General features: G+C 39.1%; 1 protein-coding gene across 1 annotated transcript in view; it reads right to left on the bottom strand.

The window, feature by feature from the left end:
* Usp13 (ubiquitin specific peptidase 13) overlaps positions 1-19747 on the bottom strand; it is a 107012-nt gene that overhangs the window by 13824 nt on the left and 73441 nt on the right. The window contains exons 13-19 of the mRNA XM_074073712.1: positions 19332-19506; positions 11720-11808; positions 9281-9403; positions 7969-7995; positions 7320-7463; positions 5410-5576; positions 3722-3875 (exon numbers count right to left, since the gene is read on the bottom strand). Coding sequence (XP_073929813.1) covers positions 3722-3875; positions 5410-5576; positions 7320-7463; positions 7969-7995; positions 9281-9403; positions 11720-11808; positions 19332-19506 — 879 coding nt within the window. The remainder of the gene's footprint in view (positions 1-3721; positions 3876-5409; positions 5577-7319; positions 7464-7968; positions 7996-9280; positions 9404-11719; positions 11809-19331; positions 19507-19747) is intronic.

Genomic DNA, 19747 nt, shown 5'->3' on the forward strand with positions numbered 1-19747 from the left:
GGAGCACTTCCACTGGTGGCCCAACAGAACACTTGTGAGACTAGTGCAAATAGTCCTTCATTTGCATAAGAGACTCTCATGACTGATGGCAGGGATTATGCCATGCTTGGTGCCAACAAAATCCTTCATTTTCATGAAAAGATTGCAATGATTGGTGCTGACACCCTTGTCACATCCTCTTTCTGGCTATATAAGCAAGTTGTTCAGCCTACTTTGTGAGCAGCTAGGAGACACCTTCATATGCTACCCCACCCCCTACCCCCATGTTACAACAGTAGGGCCAAAAAAAGACTTCTCTCAAATGGTCTGTCTTGCATACTTTTGATTCTCATAATTAGCAGAGCAGTTGAGCTGGTAACAAGAAGAAAAGAGAAATAGCTGTACTGGTGAGGCAGCAATAGCAACAGCAGGGCCAACAAGTAGTTCCCACAGTTAGCAGGAGTGGCACTGGGCCAACAGTGGCCAAACCCTACCTGGCAGCTGCCTCAGGCCAAGTGTAGCCAATCAAAGTACCTCATACACATGTAAGAAAATAGAATAATGAATTCCATTAAAAAATGTTCAAAAGGGCTGGGGGGAATAAGAAAAAGTAATAGAGGGGGTGAATTTTATCAAAGTATATTATATGCACTTATGGAAAGATCACAATAAAACCCCTTTGTATAATTAATAGAGGCTAACAAAAATATATTTTAAAAATTAATTATTTAAAAATCATTTCTGTCATCTGGATGTGGAAACACCCTCATTATTTGAAACCTTTAACAGACTTTTATTTAAAAACATAATTAACCCAAAATTAGATATATAAAGTATAGTACATGATATAACAGAACATTGTTACCATATATTAAATTAAATAGATTTAGATTTAGATATAGATTTAGATTTACGTATATGAACACCCACAGTTAGGGGAAAAACTGGTTATAAAGGTATAAAATAGAATGTTATATTTATATTTTTATATTGTATAAATACATTTTATATGCATATATTCATTTTTATTCATTTGCATAGAAAAGTCTAAAGATTATACACAAAACATTAACACTGATTATTGCTGGGTAGCAGAATTATAATTTTTAATCTCCTCTTCACATACTTAAATTTTCTCTAGCTGCTAAAATATATATCCTTTTAATTATAAGAAAAATAAACAATATAAACATTAATTTTTTAAAGGAGAAAGAAAGCAGTGAGTGACATATGAGTCCAGGGCTAATACACTGAAGTCCAGGAAGTCCTTTTTCCTTCATTTGATTCACATAACTTGACACAATGATATACCACTAATTCCCCCACGCGGCACTAACTGGAGGCAATAAAAACTACCCCTTAGACCACTACCTCCTGGCATTCATTTAATTCTTCATTCAATCAGTTATCTGCCGACCACTTATCATGGGCCAGGCATAGTACTGGGGAGGCTAGCTAAAAAACATTTGCTTTTCTATAAAATCAGACTCAAAATGGATTTGAGAAATTACTGTGGTCGTTGCTTTTTTGTTTTTTTCATAATTAAATGTTTCACTTACTATTGCCTTTATATCCTGCATGTGCTGCATATGGCTTCTCAAGCACATTTTAGTGTTCCTTCCCTGTCCTCACCCACAACTCCCAAAGTTTGATACACACAGTTATAAACTCAAGATCCAGCAAGACCAGGAATGTCTGCAGATGGCCCTGAAGTGCTGTGGGCACAAAGAGATGATGTGGCTATTCTTTATCATTACTGACCATCTGAGAGAGTAGTTGGTGCCTCCACACTCCTTCAGAAGAAAGAAACCCTAATGATTTGGGTTTCTGCAGCCAGATACCTTGGCAGCTTTACAACAGCCCCATCTTGTGGTTTAGTCCTTCTGTGAGAAGGACTCATGTCTCCAAAGTGCATTATGGAAAAATCGATGAAGCAGTGGGCTAATGGATCATGAATTATTGAGGAACTCTTCCATTACAGCTTCTAATACTTTCACGCAAACTTGCAATTTCTGAAAAAATTAATACAAGATCCTGCAGATGAATATGAAAGTGGGGAGAACAAAATCTCATCCTTTTCTTACCCAGCTGGGATTAAACAATTTCAGTAAATAAATTTTTATTTTATATCTAAAAAGAAGAAAGTTTGCCCCCTGCCCTTTCTCTCCAGCTCTAGGTCAATACATACATGTTAAGTCTGGTAAAACTATTAATGACGGGGGGAAGGGAGGATGACCCAAACATTGTATGCACATATGAATAAAAGAAAAAAAAGACTTAAAAAAAAAAAGACTATTAACGAGTAGACCTGTAACTCTATGATCATAGAAACAAATGCTGGTAATATAAAATTAGTGAAATCCAATATCATTTACCCTATACTGTCTATGTGTTACACAACATAAGTTTCATAAAATATCCTCTGTCCTCCACAAGCTCACAATCAAACAAGAGGCACAGGAAAGAGAAATAATTCTACTGCCAGATCAATTTGATATTTCTAACAGAAGAACAAACAATGTATCATAGTAGCGATAGGAACAGGCTCTGGAGGCAGACCACCTCGGTTGGAAATCTGTTTCTACCCATCATTCCCTATGAGAATTTTACAGACTACTCACTCGTCTCTATTTCTGTCTTCACTGCAAAATAGGAACAATAATGATGTCTACCTCATAGGACTATTGGGAGAATCAAATATGGCACAAATGGAAGTACTGTCAATACTGGTACAATTGTTACTAGCATATGAGGTAATCATGACCACAATAAGGATCTGGGAAAACAGTGCAGAGAAATGGAATCTGTGCCAAGCCATGAAGGATGGGAAGGACTTTAATGTGCCTTAATGGGTGAAGAGGTAATTTCATAAATAAGGATTCATCTCAGCAATGACCTGGAGGGAGGTGAGAAGAGAGTTGGTGACAGCTAAGCATTCCGGGGGTGTGGCACAGAACCAGGCACCTGAGCTGAGGGTACGGGAGTACAGAAGACATGGTAGGCTGGATCTGACTGCAGGATGTATTGAATGCCAGGTTAAAGAGTTGAACCTCAACCTGCAGGCAACAGCAGCACAAGAAGCAGTATATCACAAGGGTCAAGATGGATTCGGGGTGTGAAACTTGCCTCCATCTCTTAAGAACTGTGTGACCTTGGGCAAGGTACATAATCTCTCCATGCCTCTATTTTCCACCTGTGAGTTGGATGCAGTAAGAATTAAATGAGTGTTTATGTGTTAAGTGCTTAGAACAGTGCCTGGCACATAGTGACATACAAAAGCATTTACTATTAAAAGGCAAACACTGGCCTATGGCACCTCTTCTTGTCATCCTGAAACAGCCCTTCAGAAAATTATCTGCAATTGGCACTGGCAAGGATATGAGACTGCTCTTCCACTGTTTAAAAAATATCGCCATGAAAATAAATGCTCTCTTTTGAACAAAAGCATCCATGGTCTGTGAAGAAATTTTACCTCAAAGGAATAGACAAAGTCAAAACTGGCACTACACACACACACACACACACACAAACACACACACACACACACACACCAGTAGTTGACATAACCTAGACTTTATCAGACCACTGTGACCTAGACAAAGTGGCAAAATGCACTAATTGTGAGAAGGTGGGACCTGTGCTAACTCTGAATGATGGCAAAGGTTTGGAAAGTAGGAGTGAGGGGAAGGTATGAGTTGAATGTAATCATGATACTGAGACAATGGCTAAGGCAAGAACTTACTTCCAGATCCATCCTTTACTCTAGGTCCTTCAGGCTTGGCCTCAGAAATGATGTTTGCATTGGCGTTATTCTCCATCTCAATCACAAAGTCACTGTCCTCTTCAAACTCAGGGTGGCTAAAGATCCAATCCAGTGCTCTTTCCAGGTTATTATTCTAACAAAATAAAACATTTTTATAACACATGCAGTCCCTGGGCCTCATTATCTCCTGAACGTTTGAACCTAATGTCAAGCAGATAGTGCAGGAGGCCTGAATTCATTACTCCTAAGTGCCTCCGAGTAAGAAGCTCTGACTGTATAAGCTGTGCACATTCGACTGGCTTTCTGCAACCCTCCTGACCAGGGTCTGTAATTGGATTCACTGGAAAACAGTTCTGAGCAGTAGATCAACATTCCAAAGCCCCTTCCTGTCTTAGCTCAGAGTTTCTGCAGGCTGATGCTGACAATGACAGGTGCAGAATGCCAAAGGGAATGGCACTTGTTTAAGTGCAACCCTTTGTACAGCCACAGAAATTGAACATGCTACCGTCTCTCCCAACTGTATATTCTGCAGATAACTCTGTGAGGAAGATTATAGTTAGTGTCTCCTCTCCCTAAATGTTGGTAGAATGGCTGAATTGCAGGATAGACAAGATTAATGCTTTGGTTAGTGATTGTTTTAACTGAACTCCATGCAGGTCCAACCAATTCACCAGGAAAACATTTTCATCTTCTTCTGTATGTGATATAACTGTCAGGCTAAAGAATTTGTCTAGACATAGTCAGAAGCTGCAATGAAACAGTCAGGCAGACAAAATAAGTAGGATACAAGAAAATACTCTAAGTGAAACAAAATCTCGTTGAGATATTTTGAGCATTTTAAAAGAAAACAATGTGTTCCAGCCACATTCCCATGAGCCAGTCAGGAGTCACTGTGGTCTTAACAACAGACCCTAGGCACCCAGTCAGGACAGGTAAGAAGGACCTAGAAACAGACATTCAGTAAAAATTGATTATAATGTGGTGGGTTAAAAAAAAGTATTTTTCCTGAACATTAAATAGTTATCTACACTGCAAGATTTCCATCTACCCTGTAGTTTCATGGTCCCCTCACTCCTAAGATAGCAGGATGTTCATAACAAACAAAGACTCTTCTCTTTCTGCAGACAGAAATAGCAGCAGAGAATTCCAAACAGCCGCTACGTCTTCTATGGAGACTTTCGAGGACATTTCTCCAAGGTCTTGACATCAGAAAAGCATTATTTCATGTAAAGAACTTTCTTACTGAATGCAGATTCTCACACGTCTTCTTTGCTTTGAGGCTATAGCAAGTTCCAAATCAAATCTGTGAGCCCAACTAGCAAACGTTTTCTTGCAGTTCAGAAATCCTACCCCAGTTTTAACTTTAAATTCACTGAATGAGTCCCTCAATTTAATTTAGCTTTACTATATATAAATAAATCTTTATGGGCCATGGTGGGGTATAGCATCAGCCAACTATTTGATCAAAATGATCAAAGGAGACTTGGAAAATTGGTTCAAAAGGCAGAGCTCTTGCCTAGCAAGCATAAAGCCCTGGGTTCAATCCCCCGTAACACACACACACACATAAACAAAGAACATGGGAAGTCTCAATTGCTATTGACAAAAATATAAGCAACCTCCTCCAGTAAGAGGGGGAGTATTCACACACAGTCTCACATGCTCACCGTTGCTCGTAATGCTTGCACAGCTTGATTTCGCTGGAATCCCATGGAGGTGATAATAGCTACAATTTCCTCTGGAGGTTGGTTATCCAATCCAGTAGCACCAAATACAGAGGCTCCAGAAGATGCTGCTCCTCCATAACCAGGCATGGTCAGTGGTTCAGCAAAATCTGGGAAAAAATGATCACACTCAAACCTTTTCCCTTTTCTTTTTTTCCTTTTTCTTTTCTTCACTTGAAATAGATGACACTTAGGGGCTAAGAAGGAAAAAATAGCTACAAATTTACAGTAATCAAGACAGTTTGAGGTTGAGATAGGACAGAAATATAAATCACTTTAACAGAATTAAGAGTTCAGAAATAAGCCCATCCATCTATGGTCAGTTGATTTTCAAAAGGACCATTAAATGGGCAAAAGTCATTTGTCTTTTCAACAAATGGTGTTGGAATAACTTTCCATATAAAAAAGAATAAACTCAAACCCCTACCTCACATCATAAACAAACTTAATTCAAGATGAATCATTGACCGAAAAAAAATCTTTGTGACATTGGACTAAGCAATGGTTTCTTAGATACAACACAAAAAGCACAAGTGATAAAAGAAAAAAGTAGATAAATTGGACTTCATCAATCTTAGAACTCAACAATAAAAAGATAACCTCATTTAAAATGGGTAAAAGAGTCGAGTAGACATTTCTCCAAAGAAGTTATACAAATAGCCAATAAGTATGTAAAAAGATGTCAACATCATTAATCATTAGCGAAATGCAAATCAAAACCACAATGAGATATCGCCTCACATCCACAGGAATGGCCATACCAAGAAAGATCATAACAAGCGGGTTAGAGAGGATGTGGAGCAACTGGAACCCTCAATCATCACTGGTGGCAATGTAAAGTGGTTTAGCCACTGTGTAAAATAGCTTTTCCCTTAACAAGCTAAACAATGGGGTTAACATATGAAATAGAAATTCCACTCATGAGAAATGAAAATATCCACACAAAACTTGTACACAAATATTTAAAGCATAACTATCAACAAAAGCCAAAAAGTGGAAACAACCCAAATGTCCATCAACTCTATAAACTGATGAAAGAATAAATAAAATGTAGTATGTCCATACAAGGGAATATTACTCAGCCATAAAAATGAATGGCATACTAACATATGCTACAACACATACACCTTGAAAACATTATGCTAACTGATAGAAACCAGCCACAAAAGATCTCATATTATAAAATTCCATTTATATAAAAAATATAAAATAGACAAATCCTTTTTGTGTGTGGTACTGAGGTTTGAACTCAGGGTTTTGCAATTGCTAGGAGGCAATATACCCTTGAGCCATACCTCCAGCCCTAAAATAGGGAAATTTTTAACAATTACAGGACACCCAGCAAGTAGATTAGGGGTTAAGAGAGCAGGGGAAAAAGGAGTGACTGCTAATGTGTGCAGGATTTCTTTTTGGTGGACAAAAATGTTTTAAAATTAGATAGTGGTAATAGTTGCATAACTGTGAATCTACTAAAAGTCATAGGAATGTACATTTTAAATGGTTGGATAGATGAATTATATCTTAATAAAGTAGGTGAAAAAAAAAGACTAACTAAAGGGACTCCACACCTTCATGCATGTTTTTATTTCAGGTCTTTATCATCCCTTGGAAAAATATCCCATGTCTTGCTAATGATCTTCTTGTTATTGAATTACACACTTCAAAAGAGTGAATTAGATCTCAATAAAGCCGTTATTTAAAAGAAGACAAAAGAGAAAGATTGTGACTTTGTACACTCCTGCAGCATATCATGAGCTGAAAAGTCAGTTTTCAGGGTACATGGAAGGACCAAGGTTTATCATCATGGAAGATTTCACTGGACTCCAAAGCCACTCCATGTGGCCACCACCTACCTGGCTCTTCCATGTGAACAATGATCCAGTTGAAGGCTACCTCAGCTCCCATGTTTCCAGTAAAGTACACGGCCTTCCGACATGCTTCTAGAGGGAAGCCCATCTCGGCCAGCTGCATCACTGATGACTCATCAATGTCTGAGGCTGCGGAGCACAACAGGATATTGTTTTTCTGGTGTGAAAAACTCTCTTTCCTTCTTGCCTTATCTACATACTACTCAAGGAAGGTGATATTTTGTTGGGTGTTAGACAATGGTTTTGCTTTGCTTTAAGCCATCTAAATACTGAGATATTTAAGAGAAGAAATAGCATGTTATACTCCATTCGCACATGAAGAAACTGAGGCTCATAAAAGGTAAGCAAATTATTCCAGGTCCCACGGTCATAAATGGCAAAACCAAGACTCCAACCCAGGGCTGATTGGCTCTCATGTCAAAGGTCACTCTCCTGAGCTACAGGACTACTTCTTAATTAGCATGTCTTTGGTTTTTCATTGCTTACTCAATATGCAGACAAAGAATTGTTTCCACCCAGGAAAGTCTGCACATTCACAGAACAGAACAATGCCTCCTTGCCCAACTGTCACAGAAAAATATGTCAAACTAATAACAATTGTAGGATACCCAGAAACACTTTAAAAGATACATACGGTCTATCAATTGGTTCATCAGACGATCTGGAAATTAAGGGAGAGGAAAGAAAATGAGATGAACCATGTCAAAGAGTTTTAGAGGAAGAAAAAACATTGGTCCAAGATATTCCCAAACCAACTCGCCCCTAGGGATCCCACATAGATCACTCCAGCCTGCCTAACATAACATCATTACATTAATTAGGGAAAATAACTGGTTTCAGGCAGAACAGATAAAACATGAAGTTTTGACTAGCACCTTAATGAGCTAGATAATTTTTCTCTGTGTATTTCTAAGAACTCTGTCTAATTATAAACTGTTATGAACATCAGAGAGATCAGGAGCAGTATAAACCACCTTGAATTCCTGATGCTCAAGTATCTCCTTTCTTTAACCCTTTTAAGGAACCACCTGCCTACGATGACCCACAATGTCTCACCTGTAATTCCTTTCTCTCTTCTTTATGATTTTTGCCTTGACGTCACATTAGAGAACAATTTAACAAAGGCCTATCTTGAATCCTGTCTTGTTCCTCCTGGACTCACCTTACCCTTCTTCTGTGGCAAATAAGGTCACCAATAACATTCACTGCTCATCTGATGGAAAACTTCTGGTAGAGGGTCCAAAGTGCCCATTATAATTAGCTAATTTACCTAATGAACTAATTAGGAAGCCGAAGGGTAATCAGGTGAGCAAACAAAGCCAGCATGAAGCTGACTTCATCAGAATAACTGAGTTAATACTTAAACCAGGATTTTTCTGACACTGTTTTGAAACCCAGAGGTAAGGCAACTACTTTTTGCATGACCTTTTCCTTTAAAAGTTATATATTCTCACCAATTAGTTTAGCAGTCACAGAGTGAACAAATTTAAACCATTCCCTTGCTATGAAACAGTGGCAAAAATTGGGGAAGTGAGATGTGATCAAAATTTTAAAAACTAACACACCCGGTTGAATTTTCCCTTTTGGTTGTCCTGAACTAGCAAGAACACAACTACCCCAGACGAAGAGTCTATCAAAAACATACTCCTTCTCTTCCCAACAATGGGCAAACACATTCCTTCCTTTCTCATTTGGGGGAAGCAGAGGGAGAGAAGGAGTCAAAGCCAGAGGCAATAAAACCCAAAAACTGTCCATTTCACCACCTCCTGATGGATCTGTGCCTCCTGAGATGGGTCCTTGAAGTATAAAGAAGCACCATGCCTCATCTTCTGGGTCTAGGATAGGTTGCAGCCCAGGGAGCCCCTGATTAAGTGGTAGAAGAGAGTGGCTGTTCCCTGGAGGAGGGTGGCATGCTCTCTAAGCATCCTCCTAGCAGGACGTGGTACCTTTTGAGTCATCAGGAATGACGATGGGGGGACTGATGTCTGGAAGTTCCTCCTCTCCCGGCTGTAATCCCCTGGCTCGAAGATGGTTGATATCAAGTAGGTCTGGCATATCAATAGACACATCTACAAAATGAGAGATCATATCCACTGAGCTGTCCCAAAATCCACAATCACCTTATTATAAAACCAGCACTGCTAACTCTACATGCACGTGCCTAGGCAGAGCTAAGGGAGGCATTTCAGCACATAGTTTACAGGACTGATGAGAGGCTAATGCAGACCCTGGGGAAAAGACAGAAGGTGACAGGATTTCACATTGAACGAGGATGAACTGGTTACATCAGAAGGCACAGACTGGCAGCCCATAGACCATTTGTGGCCCAGACACATTCTGTTTGCTGTTTTTAAAATATTGTCAATATGGTACAGTCTTTAAATCAGAAGATTTAATTTAAAATTTTCAACTTCCAGCTTATTTTGAAAAACATAAGGTTGTAGCATATTCTCCTATGGTAACAACGGTCTGGAGCTGGCCTTCAGCTTCACACTAGACAATGGTACCCTCTGTGACAGTTTGACAGAGACCTCACTGCTCCCTACTGCCCCTACGGCCCTAGTTATCGTATGTGTGCTATTCTGATTCTTGTGGTAGAGAAATGTTCTATGTTTTTATCCAAAGTGGGAATACCCAAGCAAGACCAAGATAGCTGCCTCCATATTTCTTATACCTAGTCTATTCCTTTCATTTCAATTATTCCCCTATCCTCGTTAGTCATTTGAGTTTAAAACTCCTAGTTTATACCTTTCTTCAGATCATGATGACTACTGTGATCATTTTAACTAAGGTAATAAAGAATGAAGTTTTAAAGAAATTGACCTCCTAGTTTATACCTTTCTTCAGATCATGATGACTACTGTGATCATTTTAACTAAGGTAATAAAGAATGAAGTTTTAAAGAAATTAATTGAATGTCAAGTGTATTAGTCCTTGAGGTACTTCTTCAAAAACAAAAAAGTCTTGGTTCTGTTGTTAGTGTGCTGATCTACTCAAATGCAAAATTTATCACAACCTAATAACATGCAAGATTTAGTACTATATATATTCAGATAACTAACAAATGTTAGTGTAGAATATGTCTTTTGTGCTAGCAACCAGAACCAGAAAAATGCAGTCACCAAAATCATAGTGCCAGGTTTTATTAAAACAACCCAAAGAACAAAGCTAAATTTTTAAAATTTTGATTTCAGGGGGCACCAAAAACAAAGTCTGACCAACAAAGCTGATATAATTTTTCCTTATGAGAAAATTTCAGGTTCATAAATGATGAACCTGAAAATTTGAATTTGTGATTCAAATTTTTGTTTCCTTACACAAATTCTAAGGACAATAAAAAATAAGAAAACTAATTTCAAAATAGTTCAAAGCCCTCAGAACAAGCCAGTTTCCTCTCTCAGGTACTTCATGACCCTTTCAGGGTCCAGCAGAGAAGCTGAGCAACTGGCATCTTGCCCTTGGACGCCTCTGTACACAAAACTCTTCCAGCAGGAAAAGCCACTGTCTCCTGCAGCATCAGGAATAGCTAGCAACCCATGGAAACCGAGAGGGCTAAGGTTTCTAGGAAATCCTTTCAGCTGATTTTTACATTATTTTCACCTGTCTGCCTCAGACAAGTGCTTAGTAAGACTTGCACTGTTTTGTTGCCTTATGTCAAAAACATAAAAACCGTAAGAGAGTGGCAAACCGTCCAAAGGTACTTGTTTGAGAAACTCCAGAGAATAAAACTGCACACATCCTTCCTCAGCACTGAGGACCACTAAACACTCTTCAGATTAGATCATAATGATGGAGAAAATGGTTTTTAAGGCATTGTCTGGAAAGTCAGTTTCTCACAGTGATCAAGGGCCTTCAAAATTAGCAAGAAGAAATCCCAAAGAATCAAAAATCACATCCCTCTTTTGACCGTTAACTGCAAAAGTTTCTGGTTACTAATAAAATTTGCATGCTTCAAGTGAATGTCACTACTGCACCTCCCTGCCTCAGAGGCAAAGGAGAGATGCTAAGAGGAGAGTGAAACTTCAACTACTTGCTACTCAGTGTGGTCTTTGGGCTAGCAGCACCAGTAGCACCTGAGAACTTCTTAGGAACACAGAATCTCAGGCCCACCCCAGACCCACCCAATCAGCATCTGGATTTTACCAAGATCCGAGGTAATCTGTGTGCACAGCCATGCTATTTGAGAAGGTGAGGATTATATTTCTTATAATCAGTGCTTATCCTACACTCTGATTCAAAAAGAGAAAGGTGTGGGGGAATGAAATGGAACTGTTTGTGGCAGCCACCAACATGGTCTCTTTCACAAGCCATAGGTTTTTGTTTATTTGTTTGTTATTTATTGGCTAATTAGATGTTTTAAGAAAAAGCATGCAAAAGATACCTACCAAATTTTTTGGGAACCCAGTCAAGACCAAAAGTGAACTTCTTTATTTGCACTACCAAGTATTCAGGGAATGAGGCAAATCGAGATGTTCTGGGAAACACAAGGGGATTATATCAATCAAACAAGGCAAAAAGAAAGGTGAATACATTTCATGAAGCCAAATAAGCTTTATTGGAGGCACACCTTGACATTCCAATGACTAGACTGAGAGAAGGAACACACAGACATGGTCATATATACGTGCACACACTCACTCACTCCCACTCACTTGTCCTGGCCTCTCTACAAGAAGAAAATATTGCATGTGGGAGATGGCTAAGAATGATTTCTGGCCTATTTCAAAACTATTACCTTGTTAAGACAGTTAAGATTTCTGAAAGTGCTTTTCAACTGTTTTTCTAAAATTATTGCTGACATTTGGCATATATATTTGTAGGTGTTCACAAGCATGTACACCTGTGCATTCACAAAGCTCCCCCAATTGATCTGGAATCACCCCCACCTCCACTTCTACCAAGAATCACTATCTTACAGCAGAGCTGGCATATGGAAGGTTTACCGGATCTGTGGTGAGAGTGATTGTTGGAAATACCTGGGCTTCATTAAATACTACTGCACCTAAGGCCATGGTCACATGGATCCTAGCAGTAGCTATCTAAATCTAAGCCTCACATTTTCAAATTGATACATATGTGCAAAACATTAAATTAACTTCTAACTTTCAGAAAGTTTGAACTAACTGGATTTGTGTTTGACAATTTTAGGCACAGACTCTTCAATTTGTACACCAAATTCATGCCCTATTTCTGACTCATTTGCCCTGCATTTATCATCTTGTTTTTAACAAACATTTCCATTTGACTGTCAATGTGAGTGTGGTATATGTAAAAAAGTGGCTCACACCTGTAATCCTAGCTGCCTGGGAGACTAAGATCAGGAGGATCTTGGTTCAAGGGCAGCCTAGGCAAATCTTTCACAAGGCTCCCATCTCCAAAATAACCAGAGCAAATGTGGGCTGGAGGTATGTCTCAAGTGGTAGATAGAGTACCTGCTTTGCAAGCACAAGGCTCTGAGTTCAAACCCCATTTCTACCTAAATAAACAAATCAGTCAGTCATAAACAGGTATTATGTGTATTTTCTAGAATAGAAGATTCTATTATAGAATATTATAGAATATTCTATTATATAGAATATTCTATTATAGAATATTATAGAATATTCTGGAATTCTCTCCCCCAGACTCCACTTTTTGAATCTGCACTGACTTCTATTTGGAATGCATCTTCCCAGAATTCATAAAGTAAATGCAAATGTATTTCTGCCCCCTAGTGTAGAAGAGAAGCCATAGCACAGGGCACAGCATGGACAAAAAGTCAAAAGATGCAGATTTGGGTTTTGGATATGCTAATTCACTACAAATCTGGGCAAATCATTGACCCTTATTGAGGCTGTTTTTACATCTGCAAAATGGGTTTACTAAGTAGAGTCTACTGCCAGGGCTGTGCAATGTTCACAGAATCATGTGAAAATACTGGGCACCCTGTAAAGTATTATGTATACCTAAGGAATTGAGGAACTTGGTCACTCCATGAGGTCTCAGACACCGAATCAGTCAGTTGCTAACCTGCATTTATGTTTTTTTTTTCATTTTTCTTTTATTATTCATATGTGCATACAAGGCTTGGTTCATTTCTCCCCCCTGCCCCCACCCCCTCCCTTACCACCCACTCCGCCCCCTCTCTCTCCCCCCCCTCAATACCCAGCAGAAACTATTTTGCCCTTATTTCTAATTTTGTTGTAGAGAGAGTATAAGCAATAATAGGAAGGAACAAGGGGTTTTGCTGGTTGAGATAAGGATAGCTATACAGGGCATTGACTCACATTGATTTCCTGTGCGTGGGTGTTACCTTCTAGGTTAATTCTTTTTGATCTAACCTTTTCTCTAGTACCTGTTCCCCTTTTCCTATTGGCCTCAGTTGCTTTAAGGTATCTGCTTTAGTTTCTCTACGTTAAGGGCAACAAATGCTAGCTAGTTTTTTAGGTGTCTTACCTATCCTCACCCCTCCCTTGTGTGCTCTCGCTTTTATCATGTGCTCATAGTCTAATACCCTTGTTGTGTTTGCCCTTGATCTAATGTCCACATATGAGGGAGAACATACGATTTTTGGTCTTTTGGGCCAGGCTAACCTCACTCAGAATGATGTTCTCTAATTCCATCCATTTACCAGCGAATGATAACATTTTGTTCTTCTTCATGGCTGCATAAAATTCCATTGTGTATAGATACCACATTTTCTTAATCCATTCGTCAGTGCTGGGGCATCTTGGCTGTTTCCATAACTTGGCTATTGTGAATAGTGCCGCAATAAACATGGATGTGCAGGTGCCTCTGGAGTAACAGTCTTTTGGGTATATCCCCAAGAGTGGTATTGCTGGATCAAATGGTAGATCGATGTCCAGCTTTTTAAGTAGCCTCCAAATTTTTTTCCAGAGTGGTTGTACTAGTCCACATTCCCACCAACAGTGTAAGAGGGTTCCTTTTTCCCCACATCCTCGCCAACACCTGTTGTTGGTGGTATTGCTGATGATGGCTATTCTAACAGGGGTGAGGTGGAATCTTAGCGTGGTTTTAATTTGCATTTCCTTTATTGCTAGAGATGGTGAGCATTTTTTCATGTGTTTTCTGGCCATTTGAATTTCTTCTTTTGAGAAAGTTCTGTTTAGTTCACGTGCCCATTTCTTTATTGGTTCATTAGTTTTGGGAGAATTTAGTTTTTTAAGTTCCCTATATATTCTGGTTATCAGTCCTTTGTCTGATGTAGAGCTGGCAAATATTTTCTCCCACTCTGTGGGTGTTCTCTTCAGTTTAGAGACCATTTCTTTTGATGAACAGAAGCTTTTTAGTTTTATGAGGTCCCATTTATCTATGCTATCTCTTAGTTGCTGTGCTGCTGGGGTTTCATTGAGAAAGTTCTTACCTATACCTACTAACTCCAGAGTATTTCCTACTCTTTCTTGTATCAACTTAAGAGTTTGTGGTCTGATATTAAGATCCTTGATCCATTTTGAGTTAATCTTGGTATAGGGTGATATACCTGGATCTAGTTTCAGTTTTTTGCAGACTGCTAACCAGTTTTCCCAGCAGTTTTTGTTGAAGAGGCTGCTATTTCTCCATCGTATATTTTTAGCTCCTTTGTCAAAGATAAGTTGCTTATAGTTGTGTGGCTTCATATCTGGATCCTCTATTCTGTTCCACTGGTCTTCATGTCTGTTTTTGTGCCAGTACCATGCTGTTTTTATTGTTATTGCTTTGTAATATAGTTTGAAGTCAGGTATTGTGATACCTCCTGCATTGTTCTTTTGACTGAGTATTGCCTTGGCTATTCGTGGCCTCTTGTGTTTCCATATAAATTTAACAGAAGATTTTTCAATCTCTTTAATGAATGCTGACCTGCATTTATACGGAAGAGTTACAAAAACTCTCTGTATCTCAGATTTTCCATCACAAGGATGGTAAAAGTTAATAGGCAATAACCAAAGGGAGCTGTTCACAAAACCTGTTGGAGCTCTGTGGTGCTAAGGAACTGACTTGTTATTATCCTGGCTCTCCCTTCAAAAAATTACATTATCAACAATTAGGTTTTCCAATCTTCTAAGAAGCAGTAACAAACATCATTCTTATTTAAATGCGTCCAAGTCCTCAATTTCATCAAACCCCAAGAAACTCCATCTGGTGTTAATGATATTTTCAACGACTGTAAAAATGTTGTTACCTTTCTGACCTTCTCTTCTTACATTAACTTAAGATCTCAAAAATATGTAACAAGTAGAATCAACCAAAAGTCACCAGTAAATCGACAATTTAAAAAATGTGATTCAGGACCTCTGAGATTCTTACCGTTGTTCTGAGGTTGGTATCTGAGTGAGATTTCATCTGGATACCATAGTCAGGGTAGTAGGTGAATTTAACATTGGGATGGGGGGAGGGGCGGGATAACTTAATACAATAGTATCCAATGGACATCTACCAACCTTGACAGTACAAGAAAACAGATTAGAATGCTGTGGTAAGCATTCTTCACCTTTGAAACCTCATATACAGTCTTAAGTTGAATCACAAATGTAGTTTCTGCTCAATAGACATTTGTTCAAATTAATCTCAAAATTAGTATTTTACATTCACTAATCACAGTTCAGGAACATCAGTTTATAATTAGATCCAGTAAGACCATAAATTATGCTTTTGGGGTACTCTTATTATAATTAAAATTTTTATTAGAATTAATTAAGTTATTTCACTAGAATTAAAAATTTTCTTGAAAAGCTGTGCATTTTTAATAAGGACTATCAGAATGTAAATCATCCAAAAAGGTCTAGAAGGAGACACAATTTACTTCAAAAAGTTGCTATGGGAATTAAATGAGTTAAGTCACATAAAGTACTCAGAATAGGTCCTGACAACACTATTGGGTTATCTATTAACAATCTATTAACATTATATAAAACATCAGTTGTTCGCTAATTACAACTATTTATTAAGAAAAAAAATACAAGCCTGGCGTGGTGGCTCACATCTGTAATCCTAGCTACTCAGGAGATCAATTTAAAGCCAACCCAGGCAAAAAGTTCATGAGACCCATGTCAACTAATGGCTGATGGACAGTCATGTACCTGTCATCCCAGTTACACAGGAAGCATAAATAATAGGATTGCAGTCCAGGCCAGGCCAGGTATAACCATGAGACCCTATCACAAAAATAACCAAAGTGAAAAAGGGCTGGGGTGTAATTCAAGTGGTAGAGCAACCATCTGCCTAGCAAGTAAAAGGCTCTGAGTTCAAACCTCAGAACTACCAATAATAACAACAAAATTCAAGCAGTTTTCCTCCATAAAATTAGTAAGATTATCTCTAGTACTGAAAACCTTGAACTCTCCACGTAGCCCAGACTGGCCTGAAACTTTCAATTCTCCTGCCTCAGTCTCTCCAGCACTGGGATTACAGGCTTTTGCCACCATACCCCAACACCAAGATCTTTAGGCCTCTTTGTGGACGTTAGGGCCCTGGGGCTAACGAAAGGAAAGTTCGAGTCCTCAAATTCACAAAATGTAGGCTGCATCTCACCCTGTACTGCTGGGAATAAGACATGAAAAGTGAAGAATTGTTAGGAATTCGCTGATTTTGTGAAAGCTAGTATCTGAAACATGAAGAGCGTAATCCAGAACAGCAAGGCTGAGGAACGTGGTGCTCCTACAGAACCGAGAATTGAGAGTTTAGTCCTGAACTCATCACACCTGAATGAATCCCAAGTCTGCCACTCACTGGCCAATTACTTCTCCTTTTATTTCCTAATCTGTAAAATAGGACATTAATGGTATACCTCACACTACTGAGAGGATTAAATGTGAAAACTGAAGGGAAGTGCATAGCTCATGTGCTGGCAAAAATAAATATGCAATAAGTGACAGCTGGTTTTGACCTTTAACACTGTTTTTTTTTTTTTCTCTCCCAAGGACCATTTTTTTCAACTATTACCAATTACAAAACACCTAACACTAATTCCTTTCATGTATATAAAAAGCATATGGAGGGCATGTATTTATGCAGAGAAAAAGGAAAAACCACATTTAATAACTCCTTTTAAAGACAGAAATGCCTTTTAAAGCAGAAATGCCTCCTCAAGGACTCTAGATAGCTATGTTAGCACTGCCTGCATCTGAGTGTTGTGTAGCATTTGAGGAGAAATTCAGGTCAGCAAATACATTCCTCCACGACAGATGGAAGAAGGACTCTGGGAGGTGACTTTGCCTAGGACAGAAGAGAAGCCAAGTAGACACAGGAGAAGAATTGGGGTCTCCCGATCACTAGTCTCAAAGAATATGTCTGTGGAAAGCTAATGGCTCCCAGGTCCACTTTTAAAGATGGACCTTTCCCAACTGTTGACAAGGCTCCTTCCTAGTAGGCCAAAACAGGGATAGGCAGGCCCAGAGAATATGCCACACACACCCTACTCCCTAAGAAACTGGGCCACTGTTGTGAAGAATAGAAGGTGTAACTGGGGGGTCAGAGAAATGAAGAACACCCCCACTCTGCAGCTTACACGTGACACTCAGGGCTTTCTAGGCTTACAGATCCAGTGATCACTTTCTACCTCCCATATAGAATCAGAATAAAAGCACAAAGAGAAAAGGAAAACGTTTGGGGAATTTTTAGCCTAGTTTCAATGATTAGAGAAATTTTTTTTTCCACAACTAATGTGGCATGCAGATTGCTAACTACCCAAAGGTGGTTCCAAGGTCAGTGACATGTATGGTTCACATTTAACATGCCAACTCACCAACTGTTGTCTACAAGGACACAAACATACACACATGCATACACACAACACATCTAATAGCCACAAACACAACAACTGAGCAGTCCTTGAATAAAAACATGCCCAAGGATGATCAGTTAATTACTGAGTAGGCTATTATTAATCCTTATTTGAATACAGAGCTTTTCAAATTTATTTTTTAAAAAATATGGTCTAGAGTAGACTCAACTTTCAGTCTACTGAAAAGGTATTTCTTGTCTAATAAACTTTACTATCACTCGCTAAAAAAAAAAAGAAAGGAAATATGGCTTAATTCATAGGTTTTTGTTTTCATTTTTGCAGTGCTAGGGATTGAACCCAGGGTCTCGTGTATGTTAAGCAAGTGCTATACCATTAAGCTACACCACCAGCCCTTAGTTTTTGAAATAAATTGTTTTGCTTTCTTATTTGTAACATATGCACTCTCTAATCTGAAACAAAGCAGAATCATGAGGGATGGATTCTGCAGAGAATAAGTGATTTAGACTTCACTGCAACTTGAGGCCACAATGAAAATAGGCAGCTGAAACTCTCCATGTTTCATTCCCCTTCACAGCAACTCAGACCTCAATCTTCACCTCAAGGACCCAAGAACATCTACAAGTGTCAAAATTTCAGACTGCCCCTTATTTCATGCCACTGTCAGCACTCTTTCTGCAATGGAGTGCAGTGATATAAAGGATGACTCTATCAAGTCAATTTAGCAAGTGGAGAAAAAAAATTCTATATACTTGGCAGCCAGCCTCACAGTGGGACATCGTCTGACTGAGTCCCAAGCAGCTCATTTGAACAATGTCCTGTAGTCCTTATGCCCACTTGAGATGCTCTGAGACGCCTACTCTTCAAGCAGGGACACAATCAGCCAAGTTCTAACATAAATCTTAATTGTAGAATTAAAAGCTATCACAGTGGAGTACAACTATTGAAGCCATCAGTAGTTTTATAATTTCTTCATTAATAATCATATGTGTTTTGGCTGTACCCTCTTAACAAAAAAGAAAAAAAAGGCAGCATCCTAGTAGAGGATAGACCATAATCTCCCATTTTTAAAAAAGATATTCCCTGTCTAGCATATAATATAAAGTATAAACCTGTCTTATTGACAGGTCTCACACAAGTGAAGTCTATGACAATTAGAATGTATGAGTCCTATCTCTTCCCACCACACACGAGCCAGCAGGCATGAACTCAGAGAGTGCCCCAGGCCACCCCACTTCTCAAGGCCCTCCTCACCCCACTGTCTCCGCGCACACACTCACTTCACACCCGCAGACTTGGCTTGGAGGGCGCTGCTCCAGAAATCGTCAACGTTTTCTGGTTCAGAAAAGGCCTGAAGGCAAGCACTAAATGGTATCTTGGCACGCACCAACTCAGGAAGAGGTCTTCGGTTGGCTTCTGCTTCCCTTCTCGTTAATTCATAGGCAATCAGCTCATCTGGTGAAAGAGCAAACAAATGACCTTGCGATCGCCATCTCCAAACGAAAAACACCCTCTTTGGACAATCTTCCTTGAAGGCTTCTGGGCTGGGTCAGGGGTGAGTCTTGGTGGCCTTTCTCAGAGCGAGAGAAATCTGCTGAAAGGCTGTTCTGGAGGCTGTCTTTGAGATAACTGACAGGCTACATCAAGGCATTCTTTTTTTTTACTGTTCTCCTTGAAACTGACAGAAGGGAACCAT

This window comes from Castor canadensis, chromosome 5 (assembly GCF_047511655.1).
Source record: "Castor canadensis chromosome 5, mCasCan1.hap1v2, whole genome shotgun sequence".
Lineage (NCBI taxonomy): Eukaryota > Metazoa > Chordata > Mammalia > Rodentia > Castoridae > Castor > Castor canadensis.